The 19,012-nt window shown below is 43.8% G+C and overlaps 1 protein-coding gene across 2 annotated transcripts in view; it reads left to right on the forward strand.

Annotated features, from left to right (window-relative positions):
• ST18 (ST18, C2H2C-type zinc finger) overlaps positions 1-19,012 on the forward strand; it is a 90,784-nt gene that overhangs the window by 15,075 nt on the left and 56,697 nt on the right. For both annotated transcript variants that reach the window (XM_018058515.1, XM_018058516.1), the window contains exon 5: positions 16,854-17,053. In XM_018058515.1, the coding sequence (XP_017914004.1) occupies positions 16,854-17,053 (200 nt within the window). The remainder of the gene's footprint in view (positions 1-16,853; positions 17,054-19,012) is intronic.

Genomic DNA, 19,012 nt, shown 5'->3' on the forward strand with positions numbered 1-19,012 from the left:
GTGTTCTGCGTCAGTAAAGTGTTTTACACCAGTCCAGCCCCTCTCCTCTCATTAGGAAAATATATTCCAGCCTTTGAAATGGCTTTTCTATGTGACTCCTTAGAGGCACAAGTGAATTCAAGGCTCTTAATTATATTAGAGGTAAATCCCACTGTCCTTTCATGGTCTTATTGCTGCCTCCCAGTTAGCTGAAGTTTTGTAATAAAATTTTAATTTAGTTGTCTCTTTTTACTTGGTTAGGTCACTAACTCTTGTCTGACTCTTTGTGACCCCCTGGACTACAGAAAGTCAGGCATCTCTGTCCTTCACAATCGCCTGGAGTTTGCTGAAATATATGTCCATTGAGTGATGCTATCCAATCATCTCATCCTCTGCCACCTCCTTCTCCTTTTGTCTTCAGTCTTTCCCAGCATCAGGGTCTTTTCTAATGAACTGGCTTTTAGCATCAGGTGGCCAGAGTATTGGAGCTTCACCTTCAGCACCATTCCTTCCAATGAATATTCAGTGTTGATTTCAAGTGACATTGTCTAGGTTTAACTGACAAGCCAGGTTGGGGGAAGTTAGTGCTTTATCCCTGCAAGGTCTTTGACTGAAAGAGACTGGACCAGAGTCAGAACTGTGGGCCTGTCTGTGGTGCAGAGTGTACTCCATGCCTCACCAGACACAGTGTAGTCACTGTATTGCCCCGATACTGCAGACCCTAGCATTCCTTTGTTCACCCAATAGTCTTTACTTTTTAGAGCAGTTTTATAGTCATGGCAAAACTGAGCAGAAGGTGCAGAACTCCACACAGACCCCCCACAACCTCCCCCACCATCAGCACCCCCACCGGGTGGTATCTTTGTTACCGCTGATGAACCTGCACTGTCATGTTGAGATCCCATCTTAGCATCCACATTTGGGGCAATATTTACTTACATCTCATCAATAGATGAATAAATCAAGGTGGACTATACTGCTGATTAGAGATCACTGTCCTTCCTTCTGGATTTTTGTATTCCATGAATGAGTTATGTGATTTTAAGTCTGTGTTAATATACCTGGAGTTCGTACAAATCTCTGTTCATTCTAGTTGTTTTCCTTTCAAAACGCTGTCTCCCAGGCGATGAACTGGTGTGGGCCTTGTCCTTCCAAGACGGATTTTACAGATCATGAGGTGTGTGTTGTTTTTGCTGTTGGCCTGAGGTCAAGGACGGGCATTTAAAACGCGGCCAACACAGCACGCAGAGCTGAGAGACTGAAGAGCAGTCTTTCCAGTTTGCGTCTCTAACGCGACAATTGCATGGGGCGGGTGCTCCCCAGCTTAGCTGCGTATGTTCTGCTTTCCAGCATAAAGCCTGCATTTTGGGAAAAACAGCATGGGGCTTATACATAACTATTCCAAGTAAAGTTTCTCAGAAAAAATAAGAACAAGCAAATGTGCTTTCTTTTCTCTACCTTTTTTTTCCATGTTCCAATGTTATCACAAGGATATGGGTGGTACAGGTCAGCCAACAGTTCTAGGACATACGGCGCGAACATCTCCAGAAACCAGACCTTTTCTAAAACCGTGATGCAGGCCACCCTTGTGGGCCGCACATGAAGATGCACCCGCCGAGACTTTAGGTTTGCAGAACTCAACCGCAGAGATCACTGTTTATCCACTTAGCTCTTCTTTCTTTAGTGCTTGCTTGCTTCAGTTGTGTCCGACTCTATGACCCCATGGACTGTAGCCCGCCAGGCTCCTCTGTGCATGGGATTCTCCAGGCAAGAACACTGGAGTAGGTTTGCCGTTTCCTTCTCCAGGAGATCTCAACCCAGGGAGTGAACCCGCCTCTCTTGCCTCTCCTGCACTGGCCGGCAGTTCTTTACCACTAGCGCCACCTGGAAACACAAACCATTTTACACAGCGCAGTTTGCTGCTCTTGAGTGAGGAAAGAATAGTTCCTTCCGTGGTGTTTGTTCAGCACTTACTCTGCACCAGTGTTGCCCCAATTAGCACGTTGGTATAAAAAACCGGGGGATTATATGATAACATCCCCGTGGGTGACATTGTAGAGGGAGAGGGCCCCTCCGACTCGGGGACCAGGTGTCACCCAGAGCCTACCTGCTCGGAGCATGCCTGGGTGTTTATTAGAAGTGCAGGCTCCCAGGCTAACTCCAGACTGAGTGAACCTGCATTCTTGTGAGGTCTCTGAGGGCATAGCAACCACTCCAGTATGCTTGCCTGGGAAATCCCACGGACAGAGGAGCCTGCGGGCCACAGTCTGTTGGGTTGCAAGGAGTCAGACATGATTGAATGACTAAAACTTTCACTTTTCACAGGCATCTCCAAGTGTTCTCAGAGGATTTGGTTATGTCTCAGACAAAATCCAGAGTCTCTTTCAGCTTCCATGGGTCACGTGCCTGCCTTGTCACCTTGATGTGTAGGGAACCAATGCACTGAGGCTCCTTTCAACCTGCCCAGGCACGTCACAGTTCAGGTGCAGCTGCTGTCTTCTCACCCAGTTGTTGCATGGAGCGTCTCTAACCCAATGTAGAAGTATTCATTCCATCTCTTATTTCTCCTTCATCTTCTGAGAAGGAACGATTGACTTGAATCACTGGCAGGTTCTTCATTTCTGCTGTTATCTCTCAAGTAAGCTATTAATATACCCACTGGAAGTCTCCTCTCAATTACAGTATGTGTTTGCAAACATAAGAGTTCTGACACTTTGTTGTGTTTTTCTGGCTGGAAGTGTGAACCCAGGTAAGCGTGTCCCACATGCTGACATGTCAACTCCCTACCCCTAAAGCATGTGTGTGCTTTAGTTGCAGTGTTTCCTCTCCGTGCGTGACTTCCTGGAGCTCTTAACGCAGGGGAGTGTGTTGGGGAGAAACTGGGTGAACCGCCACCCTGGATCCAGGGGACCTCGTGGTGGGTCAGACCCTCTGTGGGACCTCAGAGCCCTGTTCAAATGTCACATCCCTCTGCCTTCTTGACTAAGGCTGCTCCATGCAGCATTTTCAGTCTCGGCCTCTGGGTCCCACAAATCGTCCCCCACCTCCAAACAGAGCTAATCTGGCCTCCAGCTTTATGCAGACCTGCCTTCTGACTTGTCTTCGCCTTTGAAGCTCTCTGCTGCCTTTTCACTTCGTTTTTTTCCTTGTGTGATCATTCTCCTTGTTTATTTCATCCTCCTTGAAACAGAAAGTGCTTTTTTTCATATCACATCCACTTCCGAATGTTCTTCTTCCAGTCTCATCACCAGACTGTTTTCTGTAGGAAATCCCAAGCCTAAAACTCCTTCTTATTTTATTTTATTTTATGTTATATCATTCTCTTTCCATCTCAATTCTATTACATCTGTTCCTGGCAGCATTCTCTCCTTTATCTTTTCCCCTGTGGGATTTGTAGTCACTCTTTAAGGCTAATGACTAATGTCATCTCCGCCGTGAGCTGTCCCCATGACCTCCCAGGCTGACTAATACTTTCTTCCATTGTGTCCCCAAAGCACTTCTTTTCCTGTCTGTTTTAAAGCACTTATTACTTTGAATTATAGCTATTTTATTATTCATTCATCCATCTGTCCACCCATCCAGAAGAAAGCAGATCTCCTGCCTTCAAGTTTAGAATTTGGTTGGTGAGACATCAAAAAAGAGCAAACTATTGAACAAAACTTTAATGAATCGTACATAATTCTTTTTAATATACTGTTAACTTTTTGAAAACAAGAAATCTATTTACTATTGTATCTTTAGTACATGATGTTACTTGAGGTGTTGTTTTTTTTTTCTTATTGTCTACCAATGTTCATTTAGAGAATAAGCAATGCAGTTAGTGGTAGGTGGTACAGTGGTAAAGCATCCACCTGCCATTGCAGAAGACAAAGGAGACTCAAGTTCAATCCCTGGGTCAGGAAGACCTGGAGACCTGGCAAAGGGATTATTGACAACTCACTCCAGTATTCTAGCCTGGGAAATCCCATGGACAGAGAAGCCTGGTAGGCTACAGTCCATGAGGTTGCAAAGAGTCAGACACGACTGAGCAAGTACCTTTACCTTGATGTAATTAGTGACTCATATGAAGGAATTTTTATTTAATATGTTGATTCTCTTTTATATAGTGCCTATAACCTCTCTGCTTTCAAATTCTTCAATTCTTTCCCGACTTCTGTCCCTTCAAAGTCAAGACTATTTAAAAGAGTTAAGACCCCATAGTAATAAAATATTAAAAAGTGCCAAAAAAGTAACAAAAATAAATAAAATCAAGGCTGCTTAGTTGGCAAAGCTTCCACAAGCCCCTTGACTACAAACCAGGCCACTCTAGTTGTAATCATCATTTCTCATTTGTTTTCTGCCATCAGTACATGTTTTCCTCTACAGTCTATTTCATCCAACATAAAAACAAGGTGCTCTTATCTCTGTCACTTTCACCCTTAGTTTCCTTGGGTCATTTTCAGTCAGGAAAAGAAATCACAGCCAGAATATAAGTGCCTACTGCCTGTTTCTGAGATGCTTTTGTAAGGAATCAGCCAGTGAATCTGTGGACAGGAGGCCTGGGGTCACAGGGCAGCAGGTGGGACCGCTGCTACTGGATGCATGGGCCCTTGGAGGAAGGTGAGGACTGGAGTGTCTGATCCATGAAGGTGCTCACATGGTCCCCACCTGAGGTCGGCATGCTGCTCATGGGGCAGGATGTTCTCCAGGCCAGGATAGCCGCACTTGTAGGGAAATGATCGCATATGCCCGGGGTGACCATGGAGTCAGCTCTGCTCTTCCTGGTACCCCGTGAAAGCTGAGAGAGTTCAGACCCCTCAGCCCTCTGAGGGCCTGTGTCTTTGGAGGCAGAGGTAGACACAGAGCCCACCATTTCTCTTGGGGTCAGGGCCTCCAAGTTCCTTGCAGGAAGGAAGAACTGGCAGGCCCACTCACCTTCCTGACCTCCCCTGCCTCTCTGATTCTATCTCAGCTCTCATCTCTGGTTCTCCCTCAGCTCCCCAGTCTCTAAACATTGGAGCCCCACTCCAGGTGGGTCCCTGACCCTCTTTGCTGGAGACTTCTTGGTGAACTCTTCCAGGCTTTCAATCCACTTGCATGTCAAATCCGCTCTTCCCTGAACTTCAGACTCATTCTGATGGGAAGTGACTTGTGGACGTGCAGGCTCAGTCTTTAGTTGAGAGCTTCTAAATCAGGGACAGCCTCTAAAAGCAAGTTATTTCTGATTCAGTGGAATACTTGGCTGCCAAAGCACTGTGCATATATATACTTGCACATACACATATATAGTGAGATGACACATACATTTACATACACCCAATTTTAATAATACAGCGGAGGAGATGATCCCTGCTAATTCAGCACTCACTTGACTATTTTAACGCTTGATCCTCCTTTTAAATATTTCTCCCGCATGGCAGCAAGTTCTGTGAAATGATTCATGATATGTTTTGGTGAAGTGGAGAAGGATAAATGGAAGCCATCCAAATGTCAGACAACTCTTGTTCATACCGATGGCCTTGTGTGTATCTGTAAGTTTCTAGTTTTTTTTTTTTTCAGTTCAGGGACCTAAGAAAGGAAACTAGATTTATGGACCAAATATCTGCATTCAGGTAAATGTCAAGAAATAAAATCGGCATTTACGATGATAGTCATAAAAAAGCCACATGCTCTAAAAGTGTCTTTTGTCACAGTCGTGTTAAAAGCCAGACATCCCCGTGTTAGTTGAAGGAGTTGTGTTGCTGTGTTTGTGTGTGTGCCTAGTCTGTTTTGTTTCCATCAGGGGGTGAGCCTCTCCCTCCTGTTGGTTGCTCTTGGTGTCTATTTCTGCTGGTCTTTGACATTGTGCCCTCGGCATACCCACACACAAATGCACACACGCACACAGGTGCACACGCACACACGGGTGCATACACAGTGCTCACATGCACACAGGTGCACATGCACACAGGTGCACACACACACGTGGGCACATAGTGCACATATGCACACAGGTACACACACACGCACACATAGGCACATACACAGTGCACACACACACACGTGGACACACACAGGTGCGCACACACACACGGCACATACACAGTGCACACACACACGTGCACACATACATGTGGGCACACACACAGTGTGCACACCCACAGGTACACATGCACACACGTGAGCACATACACAGTGCACACACACACAGCTACACATGCACACACGTGGGCACATACACAGTGCACACAGGTACACACGCACAGACACATGGACACACAGGTGCACACGCACACACATGTGGGCACATACACAGTGCACACACGCACAGGTGCACACACACACACGGGTACACAGTTTCTTCCCGGCCTCCCTTCCCTCTCCCTCTCTCTCCCTTTCCTTCTCTGCATATTACCTTTTCTTCTTCTGCAAATGTCTGCTTTCAATGTTCTACTAGACCCACCCCTCTTGAAACTGAGAAAACCATTCTTTTGAACACTGAGAAATATTTATAGTAGAAACCACACCGGGAATGACCAGGAAAAGAAATCAGCAAATAGTGAAAAAGGGCAACATTGATAAAATCCGTTCTAGATGACAAAAATGATGAGACTCTCCTGCTTACTACAGAATAATCAATTATAAAGACTGCCTGACAGAAGTATGTGTATATAAATGTTGTCTGAAGAAGTGAATTCATTATGTTTTAAAGAACATGAAGACACTATGTTAGTTGCTAATATGCCAAATATGGTTATGATTATCTTTTGAATGTAAAAACATTGCATTTAAAAAATATTTTTATTTTTAAATTAATTAACTAATTTGGCTGTACCAGGTCTTAGTTGTGGCACACAGGATCTTTGCTCTTCATTGCAGCATGGGGGATATTTAGTTCCAGCCTGTAAAGTCTTAGTTTTGATATGTGGGATCTAGTTTCCTGACCAGGGATCAAACCTGGGCCCCCTATATTGGGAGAGTGGAGTCTTAGCCACTCAACCACCAGGGAAGCACCCAAAACATTTCATTCTTAAATAAAATTTTTTAATGAATTAAGCCTTACTCTCTGTCATTCTCAATATTCAGAGCCATTTAGAGCCTGCTCCTTAGAAAGAGTTCATGTCTGCACATCTTGGGAAAAAGGAAAAGTCAGTAAATGTTCACAGGAGAGAACAGAGGACACCTGTGTTCTAGTCATTCAGTACTAAAATAGGTGGTACTTTATGCTTCCTGATCTTCATTTAAAGCCACCAAATGTAGGGCTTACTTGTGTGGTCCTGATGTGTTTCAGGGAGTGATGGCCCCACGATCACAAAGAGGCTGCAAACCCATCCCTAGTTCATGGTTTTACTTTCTGAATAAATAAAGTAGGATTTACTGACTCACCTGCTCCTGTTAACCCCACCCACCACCATCTCTCCTTTGGCTTTCCTCGGTGGAGAGGGCAACCGGGAGCAAAAGCCCATGTGGATCAAAGACCTGTTGTTCCAAGGAGAGTGGGCAGCCACCTCGTCCGAACAGTCACCGGGTAGGCTTTGATGCCCCTCCCAGGGAAAGGTGATTCCTGTTTGCGTGAAGTCGTCTTCACACACTTGCATCTGGATGGGGCTCAGCTCCAGGCCTCATTTATGAAGTGTGATACCAAGACCCAGGCCCATAGATGCATTGGTGCTGGTGCGTGCTTGCTCAAGTCGTGTCTGACTGTTTGCAACCCACGGACTGTAGCCCTCCAGGCTCCTCTGCCCATGAGATTTTTCATGGAATGAAAATACTGGAGTGGGTTGCCATTTTCTCCTCCAGGGCATCTTCCCAACCCAGGGATCAAACCCTTGTCCCCTGCATCTCCTGCACTGACAGGCGGGTTCTTTACCGCTGCACCACCTGGGATGTCTGCAGATGTACAGGAGATAAGAAATGAACAAGAAGCACTCTGTTCCCTTTTAGACAGCTCCAGGTTACTGGGAGAGACAATGGCAATTAGGGAGTTAAGTTTTACAATCACGGAAACTTCCAGACCCCCGTGGTGGCACAGAAGGAGTGTGTTCTGACAGTGTTGCCAAAATGATATCATTGGGAAGAGTGTGTCCACCAGCATGGTGGGGCAAGGGAAGCAGGAGGATTGAGAGAGTCTTCTTAGCTCCACTGTTACTCAGGATTCAGAGTAAGTTTTTATTATTGTTATTGTTGTTATCATTATTATTATTACAGTGTGGCTTTTAATGGCTTGACTATTTTATGAAAAAACTGTTGTGGACATTTTGCAAGTAATTGATCATTCATAAAACTTAATCCCAATTAAATGAGGAAAAAGCATCTATTAGCTCTGGCCTTATGGGAAAAAAACTCTCACTCTTATAAACCTGATATTATCAAATAACCTTGCCAATGGAATCAGTGTTCCATGACAGCAAACCAGCCATCGATAAATAGCAACAGCGTGGCTGCTGAATTGATGACATGAGTCACAGGAGAAGCTTAAATTATAGGTTTTCTGTGGGTGCTGTGCTTCACACAGCTCTGTGAACGTGAGCATGGGCACAAGTGTCCACCACGTGGCTGAGTGAGCTGGGCGTGGACTCGGGGATTGTCCTCCATGAGTGTCCACCATGTGGCTGAGTGAGCTGGGCGTGGACTCGGGGATTGTCCTCCATGAAAGAAAAGTGACCCCAGGCTCATCTGTGTAAAAGTAAACTTGTGTTTGTGGTAGCCTGTGACTTGGAAATCAGGAGGCCCATTTCAAGTGAACACAGATTTAACTTTCCTGCAGGGGCCTGTCTCCTGATTTTGTAGAAGCTGGTCGAGTAGCCGGGCGAGAACTTGCTGCCAAAGTCTCGCCATTCCTCCCGGGTACTCAGCTATGGGGGCTGTTCCCAGCATTGGTCCCTCTCGTTGCCTACATACCCCCTCCATCTACATCCTCTTTCTTCCCTAGCATCCCTGCTTGCCTAGATGGCTCACCTGGTGACCTTCATCCCTAAGGGACCTGAGCCCTGGTCGCCATGACCTTCAAGTTCTCTGGCTGCTGCCCAGCTGATTGGCTATCAAGTCTGGCCAGAAAGTACCAGGAGAGGCCAAGAGGGTCACCAAAGGGCCAAATGTATTCTTCTCTGTTCCCCAAATTTAATGGCAGCCTTGCTGTTCCCAACAGCCAGGATCCATACTCCTGCCAGGATGGCAACCCTCCCCTGCCTGCTGGACTCCCTGCCCAAGAAATCCACGTGACTGAGAGTCAGGCAGAGCTGGAACTTTGATCGGACTCTCAGGTGTCCCCCAGTGGAAGCCCTCTCTTAAGGGACCAGGATCTTTAGATCCTCAGAGGATAGATTTAGGGGGAGTAATGTACAGATCCTTCAAGTTAGTCATTAGGAATTATAGTAAACCAAGTCATTCCTAATGCCACCTGTTTGTTAGTTCTTGGGCTCAAATATCCAAACCATGGAGGGCAGGACACTGTAACGGTCATCACGTGCGCATGCTGGCCCCAAAGAAGGCACACCCTCTTGGCAGCATAGCACCTTCAAGTCAGCATCTCACCTTTGCCTTTGAGAAGTTATTCTGTCACTCCATCTGGCCAGGATATGCCGTAAGTCATACCAGTGGTGTATCCAGTTATAATCTTTGTCTTCCTAGCTGAGTCTCTTTTGGTCGCATGAGAATGCTTGTTGGCAGAATGTTCAGATAGCAGTGCTGTGTGAAACGCTGAAGATGGGCCAGGCGAATCCATACTCAAATACATGTGTGTATGTTAGCTGCTCAGTCGTGTCCTATTCCTTGTGACCCCGCAGACTGTAGCCCGCCAGGCCTCTCTGTCCTTGGGATTCTCCCAGGCAGGAATGCTGGAGTGGGTTGCCATTTCCTTCTTCAGGGGATCTTCTGGACCTAGGGATGAAACCCACATCTCCTGCACTGGCAGGAAAATTCTCTACTGCTGAGCCAGTGGGGGGAATGCCAGCAGTCCTGGTTCCCCTCGCTGATGGAAAGTATGTATCTGCCCCATCAGTGACTGCAAAATGCTCATAGTTGCATCTACGTTAATCTGTAAAGCAAATATCCTTTATGTTGGTCTAGCAGTTGCAATTAGAACTATTATTTGAGTTTGTGGTTGCCCATTGTTAACCCTGAGGATCAGTCTTACCAAGAGTCTGCACTTTAACTTTTTATTTTATTTTGGAATATAGCCGATTAACAGTGTTATGATAGTTTCAGGTGCATAGCAGAGTGGCTCAGCTATACATCGACAGGTATCCATTCTCCCCCAAACTCCCCTCTCATCCAGACTGCCACATGACATTGAGCAGAGTTCTCTGTGTTGTACAGCAGGTCTTTGTTGGTTATCCTTTTTAAATACAACAGTGTGTGCATGTCCATCCCAAACTCCCTAACTATCCCTTCCCCCCATCCTTCCCCCTAGGCAACCACAAGTTTCTTTAAGTTTTGTGAGTTCCTTTCTGTTTTGTGCATAAGTTATTTTGTATCACTTCTTTTTAAATTCCATGTATAAAGGATGTCATATGCTATTTCTCTAGCTTCCTTGACTCACACTGTTAAATTTAATGAAGAGAAAGAACACAGGGCCCACCAGCCATGCATCCTTTAAGTTTTAAGCGACACTAATCACTGTCATTTCTTCTAGAATATGATGTTTGGGGGTTACTGTTTTGATGCTGGGACGGAGAAGTTTTAGAGGATTCCACGTTCCTACTTCACTTCCCAAGAAGCCAGTTATGTTTTTGTGTTTACCTGAGAGGAAAGAGCCCAAGTGCCTCTTCATTTGCGTGTCAGTTTTTCTGCCATGTTTTTGCGCACTTTTAAGTTACTTGTCATTTTCCTATTTATTTGAAAGAATTCTTTGTCTTATTGGCCTTTTATTGTTTTGAAGAGTATAATATATCTACAGAAGCATGTACTTATCATAAGAGGAGAGCTCAATGAAATTTCATGACCTAAACAATTTTGTGTAAATAGATGAAAAACCAGAATATTGACAGAAAGCTCTCCTTATTGGCTGGTATCTCTTGATGAATAAAGGTTCTTAAGTTTCAGGTGTTCTAATTTATCAGTGTTTTCCTTTAAATCATTGTGTTTTGTAAACTGCTTAGGAAGTTTTTGCCAAGGTCATGAAAGAACTTTCTCACATTTTTTTCCTGGAAGTTTTATTGTTTCATAGCACGTGATTTAAATCCATAACCTGTCATGAATAGCTTGTTGTATGCACTATCAATTAGAGTCAAGATTTTTTTTCAGATAAATATTCAGTTGACCCAGTGCCAGCCACTGAGGAGACAACTCTTTCCCCAGTGACACCTTTGCCGTGAATTGTCTGTGTTTGTGTGAGTCTATTTCTGGATCCAGTAGATGGAATGTATACTCTGTTCTTTTTCTCTATTTGTTTATGTTTGCACCAGAAATACCTGTCTCAGGTACTAAAGGTTTATGATAAACTCTGACATCCAGGTCTGTAAGTCTTTCAACTTCCTCACTGTTCTTCAAGACCATTTTTGCTATTCTTGGTTCTTTTCGTTTCCATCCAAATTTTAGAGTTAACTTGTCAATTGCTAAAAAAAAAAAAAAAAGAAAAAAGAAAAAAGTTCTTCTTGGGATTTTGTTTGGGGTTGCATTAAAATTAGTAGGTAAAATTTGAGAAGAATGAAATCTCTCAGTACTGAATCTTATTCCATGAACATTTTCTATTTCTTCCTTTATGAAGATTGTCTTTAATTTTCTCAAAATGTTATTTGCTTTGTATAAGTTTTACATGTGTTGTATTAATTTATTCCTCAGTATTTCATACTTCCATGCATCATAAATGGTTTTATTTTAATTTTTTCTCATTTTTTATCACTGGTTTATAGAAGTTCAAATCATTTTAAACAGTAACTTCATTAAATTTGCTTCCTTATTTTAATACTTTGTAGGGTCTTTGAGGGTTTCCTCAAATAATATCATGTCTCTGAAAATAATAATAGTATAAGTGTTTTATACTTATACTATACTTGCCAGTCATTTTTCAAATTCATTCTTCTGGGTCCCTTCCTATGAGTCTGTGCTTTTCTTTCTAACCAGAAGAAAACAATAGGAATACCCAATATGAATTTTCCCTGGAAATATTGGAGCACATAAATAGTTTCTTGGACTCAGGGATTTATAACTTCCATTTGTTTTTCTGTTCTATTCTTTTGGTGGGATGTACTCAAAATATAGCTATTGCTGAACCTACATTTTAAAATTAATTTTTATAGGAGAATAATTGATGTACAATGCTGTGTTAGTTTCAGGTGTATAGCAAAGTGAGTTGGTTATGTATATACATATATCCACCCTTTTTAAAATTCTATTCCCTTACATGTGGGGAATAGATGTCCCAGTATATGTCTGTGCTGAGTCACTTCAGTTGTGTCCAACTCTTTGCGACCCTAAAGACTGTAGCCCGTCAAGCTCCTCGGTCCAGGGGGATTCTCCAGGCAAGAACACTGGAGTGGGGTTTCATGCTCCCCTCCAGGGGATCTTCCCAACCCAGGGATCAAACCTGCGTCCCTCACATAGGCATTGGCAGGCAGGATTCTTTACCACTAGTGCGACCTGGGAAGCCCATTCCCATATATGAACCTGTGTTTTTAAATGTGTTACATATCTTCTGTTAACTTGCATTGAGGATTTATTACTGTGTAAAATAAGCTGAAAAATTATTCTAGAACCCAGTGTTCATTGCACAGATTTGAGGGACTCACAGTTTCCTAAACCTGAAAGGTCAGTGAATTTGATGTCAAACAGACCTCCAGCAATGAATCTATCATCAGTGTTATCTGATTGCTATTGTCCTCCATCATTTTTGAATAAAATTTCAGCTATATGTTGTCATCAAAGGGAGCACCATTTCCAGTTAGAATTCAGGTTACCAAATGGAAGCTTTTTCTGAAAATGTAACCAAAAATTTCAGGTAGAAATACAGATCTTCTAAAGATATTTTAATAAAATCAAAACTGCAGATATAAAATATGGCATTGAAAGGCATTCGGTGCATCGGTAACGCTCCCTGGAGGACTCTGAATGTTTAAAGCAACAGTTTGATTGAATAGAACAATAAATGCAGGGCTGAGTGTATTTTTTCTCTTTCTTTCTCATCTACTAGAAAAATATAGATAATAGAGCTCATTTATTTCCTTAACATTTCAGAGCTCCGCAGATGGGAAAACACAACCCAGTGGAAATGATTTCTGGCAACCTTGAGAAGATATGTTAGCATTTTGTGGCATTTCTTTCAGTGACATGTAAAGCCTGGCTTTCCCTCACTGCAGTGTCACAGAGAAGTGTCACAATAAAGCCAAAACAGTGTGCCCTCGGGGAAAACGAGGGAGAGGGACCATTCTCCATGCACACACAAAGGGTAATATTTATTATAAAGGCTTTCATTTCAGCTCCAAATGCTGCCTGGGCCACAGCTACTTTGCAGTGGAGAAATGCACAGAATGTGAGATTTAAAGCAAATGTTGTGTATAAATCTAATGTAATTTATGTAAATACAAATACGATGTAAAAAAGTAGAACACATTTACAGACACACAAGCGTGTGTCAGTCTGTGCAGGGCACCTGGTGGGGGAGAATTTGGAGTTGCTGGGTGGAGCCTTCAGCTGGGTTTTGGTGGAGTCCAAGGCACACAGAGTCAGAACCGGGGGTCAGAACCAACTTGCCCTGACCTGCTTTTGTCACCAGCAGCGCGGATATCACCTTCTTTGCCCACAACATGTGATATGGGAATTGTTCTCCCTCGTCGTTGGATGAGGAATTTAGCATCCCAGAAGATTCAATTACTTGTTGCAGATGACACAGCTAATATTATGTAAGGAGCTTCATGCACTGTTAATATCAAATGCATTAATTTATTTGAAGCTATATTTGTATTTTTTGATAGAACCTTAATATCCTTTTCAACCTTCCACAAGTTATTGTTTGGACCCAAATGCTGAACTTGATCTTTATTATTATTATTAATGTCTCCTCATTATGTTCATTCTACTGCTCCACACTATGGACACTGTGGGGGGAGCCTTGTCTTAACCACGTTTTGCGGCATTTTTCTTTGCTTTGACTGAGTGTCATCTCCTGGTTTAATGAGACCTGAATCATTGGGATCAGCCCTGTGGCAGGTGGCTTCCTTCGGTTAGAGCGGTGACTGGTTTAACAGGGCCTGCTCCACCCAGTTGTCAAAGGCAGATGGAAATTACCCAGGTTCCTTGTTCTGATTTGGTGACATGTAGGGAGAGCATGAACTTTGGGGACCAGCAGGCCAGATTCAAATATCAGCCCCACAAGTTACAGGTCACGTGATTTTGAGAAGTTCCTTGTCTTCCTAAATAAACTCGGATAAAAACATTAACAAGATAATAATATTAACCGGCTGCCCTGGTGGCTCAGGGGTAAAGAATCTTCCTGCCAGTGCAGGGGACACGGGTCTGATCCCTGACGCAGGAAGATCCCACGTTCCGTGGAGCAATGACGCTCATGTGTAGCCACTACTGAGCCTGTGCTCTAGAGACCATGCGCTGCCCGTGCGCCCTAGAGCCCATGCTCCGCAACAGAAGAAGCCGCAGCCATGAGGCGCCTGCGCTCTGCAGCTAGAGGGAAGACCCGCCTCACTGCAACTAGAGTAACGCCCGCGTAGCAGCAAAGACCCAGCACAGTCAGAGATAAATAAAATTATATTAAAAAAAGAAAATGAGAACAAATTATGTAGCTCCAGGAGATAGCTTATTTTCAATAATATATACTGATAAGGCAACATCTGTAAGAATCCCACCGGAACTAGATGTTTCACCTCACCCATCACCCCAACCCTCAGAAAGAAATGGTATCTGTCGGACTGACCAAGGCCTCCAGCCAGGTCTCTGTGATCAGCGTTTGTCCTGGTGCTGACGAAGCTTTGTTTGAATAAACCTTCCCAGCCTCTTTTCCAGAGCCCATGCTCTGCTTACACTGGTGTTTAGAGTCCACTTTCCTTTCCCGTTTTAGTATCTGAATGTCATTTGCCGGAAGCCTCTTTCGTCTTCGAGAAATCTTACTGGTTCTGGATAGCGGTTAAGTGGCCTTGTGCATCTTATGAGCATCTCGATGGAAACTCTCTTGGTTTAGAGGGCTTCCTGAACCCTCTTCACATTCCTGGGAGCTTCCTTCTCCTGTCCCGCCCCTCTCACAAGTCGTCCTCCTGTCCAGAGCAGGCGTGGGCCCCGGAAGGTCTGCTTCTCCGCCTGCGTTCGCTCCCGTGACATAGGACTGTGCTGCTTGGCTGGCCCGGCTCGGGCCGTGCAGTCTCCTCCTGAAGGCCCCCGTCTGCTCTCCTCACTTGCTTATTCTATTCTACCCCACTGTCTGTTCATGGTCACTTTAAATTTGGGCTCATCAGAGAAATGTTGCCAAAGCGCATTAGTTTGTCTCAGAAACTTGCTCTTCTCTTCCACATCAGAATAATCTTCAATTCTCAATTTTTAATCTTTTTTTTGAGGGATTTCTAACCCTCTTGAATTATCCCTCCTTCCAGAATTTTTTATTTCCCAGAAAGAATAGCACTTGTTTTCTTCTGAAATTGTAAAAGCTACCCTTCTAAATTCAGGAATTCATGCATCTGTGCCTGTGCTGTCACGTCGCACTCTGTGACCCCCTGGACTGTAGCCTGCCAGGTTCCTCTGTCCATGGGATTCTCCAGGCAAGAATACTGGAGCGGGTTGCCATTCCCTTCTCCAGGGGATCTTCCCAAGCCAGGGATAGAAACTGAGTCTCTTGAGTTTCCTGTCTAGGCAGGCGGGTTCTTTACCACTGCACCACCTGTGAACCCAAGAATTCGTGTGTGATGATGATCAGATAATTTTCACAAACGGGCCACCATGGGTATTTATTTCTCTGTATTAATGTTTTTAAGAGAACAATTTAAGGCTTTGTTTAATATTACTGAATATTCAACCTTCTTTTAGAGATGGGATAAATAATATCTCATTACTCTGTGACCAGGGTTCTCTCCTCTGGATCTTTTCATCTTAAGCCCTCACATTTTTCTCCAAAGAGCATTTAATAAATATATGTCAGAGACTCAGTGTTGGCTGAACCCTCTGGTCTTCCTAGATCTCACCAAGAGAATGTTTGTTTTAACTTCAGCACAGAGTGAGCTGCGCTGACGCCAAGCAAGCTATATGTAGGAAATGTGTTTTCAAAGGGCCATCCTCAGGAGGACTTCCAAATAAAACGCTATGGGAGCAGGAGTAAGGATAAACTGTGGTCCATTTTTGTGAAATCCAATCTCCTTTCTCCTCCTTTTATGTTTGTTCTGTGTGCCAAATGGGTGAGACTCAAACGGCGGAGTGCCATGAGCATCCTTCCACTTTTTTCTGTGCCTGGAGATGGGCTGATCAAATGTTCACAGCCTACCCCCCACCCCTCACACACACTTAATGCCCCGTCTTTCAAGTCAAAGCCCAGGATATGGCATCTCAAGTTTGACATGCAACTGTGGCAGAGATAAGCAGTTTCAGTAGCAAACAACTATCCAAAAAACCTTGTGATTTATCCATACTGGACACATTTCTTGTAGCTGGTGGTATATTTTTCACATTAGCTCTTTCTTGGGATTAACAAACCAGTGCAAATCTTGTTTCATCCGTCCCTGGGTATTTAGTCTAGTGCCAGGCAAAGCTCAGATTAACATATGCTTACTCAGGATTAAGGATGATTTTTTTTTTTTAACTCTTCTGATCAGCAGTAAAATAGAATCTACACAGTTCAATGAATTCAACTCACCGGCTGTTTTTGTTAGTGCCGACAACTAACCCAAACTGGGCCACAACTTCCTTTGGGTTTACTTGGTGATGGTCAAGGGTCAGGCAGCCGTGAACTCTTTTGCCATGCTCTTAACCTGTGTCTCTTACTGCAGTGCTGCACACGATTGCACCACGGCCAAGAAGAGAAGAGCCGGGGAGCAGGCTGTGGGGGTCCCGGTGAACAAGAGAAAGTCCCTGCTCATGAAGCCCCGACACTACAGCCCCAGCGTGGACTTCGAGGAGAGACATGCAGACCAGACGGAGGCGGAGGGGCAGGACGGCCGCCTGGAGACCAACCATCACCCCAGCACAGGTAGCAAGGGACCTGGCCCCAGCTTTACTTCACTTCTTCCCCAGCACACTGACCCAGGCCCACCTTAGGGGGAACATGCCGCGTGTGTGGTGGGAAAGCCCATCCCAACGTGGGATCAAAACCAGACACTGGTTTCTCTCAGCATCTGCTAGCGAGGACTGGTTTTCCTCTGTTACTGCAGGGAGGTCAAACACAAGCCACAGAGCATCCTTGCCCCTGGGCCGTTTGCAGGAGCACAAGCTTGGACTGTGCCTCTTTCTGCAGAAGGTAAAAGCTGCTCAGCCTTGCAGTTGAAAAGGACCTTGACTCAGCAAGGGGGCAGATGTCCAGTCCCTAAAAGAGAAAACCTCAAAATGAGCTTTACAACATTTCCAAATGACATCTGAGATGCAGTCTCTATTTTGAAATTTTACTTTGTTAATTTTTTACTGACGTTTATAACTGATTCACAGTATTAAGTTTCAGGTGTACAGCATAGTGTTCAGTATTTTTTCTATATACCATAAACAGTTATAATTGTATACCATAAAGAGTTATAATTCCCTGTTCTGTATGATACACCCTGTTGCTTATCTATTTCACACATAGTAGTTTACATCTCTTAATCCCCCATCCCAAATTTTATTTTGAAATTTTTAGGATGTGCTTCTCCCCAGTTCACGGTCACACCCACTAGACCTGGTTGTCACAATACCTCCAGGAGCTAGACCATCACAGACCACTTTGTGCATGAGGCTGACATTGAAGGACATGCGAAGTATCTCAAAAGTTTTTTTTTTTATTTTTAAATATAAATTTATTTATTTTAATTGGAGGTTAATTACTTTGCAGTATTGTATTGGTTTTGCCATACATCAACATGAAGTTTGTTTTTAAAATACATGGAGATCTAAAGCTTGACTTAGTTAGAAAGTGAAATTAAATGTACGTATCTGCTATTAGACCTAAGTATGGGCTTCCCTGGTAGCTCAGGCGGTCAAGAATCTGCCTGCAATGTGAGAGACCTGGGTTTGATCTCTGAGTTGGGAAGATCCCCTGGAGAAGGACATGCCAAACTACTCCAGTTTTCCTTTCTGGAGAATTCCGTGGACAGAAGAGCCTGGCAGTACGTGGGTTGCAAAGAGTTGGACACCACTGAGCGAGTAACACTTTTCACTTTCATGTGCTGTTACATACACGTTTTTTTGAATGTGTTTTTAAGTAATCAAAATACACCAAATAAATTGTCATTTGGAAAGAAGTATACATTATACAAGCCTAAGGCAATGAGATTCTTAGGTCATAAAAACCTACTGCATATAGAATGGTAGTAATTGCAATAGGAGTTAACAGAAGAAGTGTCAAAGTGTGTTGACTGAGTGGATGAAAATCTTGGAGCACAATCATCGGTCTCCAGTAATCTCAACTTGCAAGTAGTGTGAGGTTCTGTAGTTAAAACAATTGTATTCTTATTTATTAGCATTGGAGTAAATTTCCTGGCTTTTCTGTATTTAACATACATCTTCAAGCCTCATGGCTCATCTGTAAATTATCATCCTTGACTTTTTTGTTTGTTTGTTTCCTTGGGCTGGTCAGTTTTTTGTTGATTCCTAAAAATTGCAGGTTGAATCTAGTGTCAGGGAAAATCCTTGATTTAGTATGGTTAGACTTGAGGTATAAGGACATGCAAGAGACACGGGTTTGATCACTGGGTAAGAAAGATCCCCTGGAGTAGGAAATGGCAACCCACTCTAGTATTCTTGCTTGGGAAATCCCATGGACAGAGGAGCCTGGCGGGCTTCAGTCCATGGGGTCACAAAGAGTCGGACATGACTAAGCACAGCATATACACACAAAATAATTAATACCATTGACATTAATTTACCAAGTATTTAAGAAAATTGGCATCTTTTACACCAACACATTTTGCAGGTGCCATGAGGACCAGGTCTGTACCTGCCCACTGGCTTCCCACCTTCT

The sequence above is a fragment of the Capra hircus genome, chromosome 14, assembly GCF_001704415.2.
Source record: "Capra hircus breed San Clemente chromosome 14, ASM170441v1, whole genome shotgun sequence".
Lineage (NCBI taxonomy): Eukaryota > Metazoa > Chordata > Mammalia > Artiodactyla > Bovidae > Capra > Capra hircus.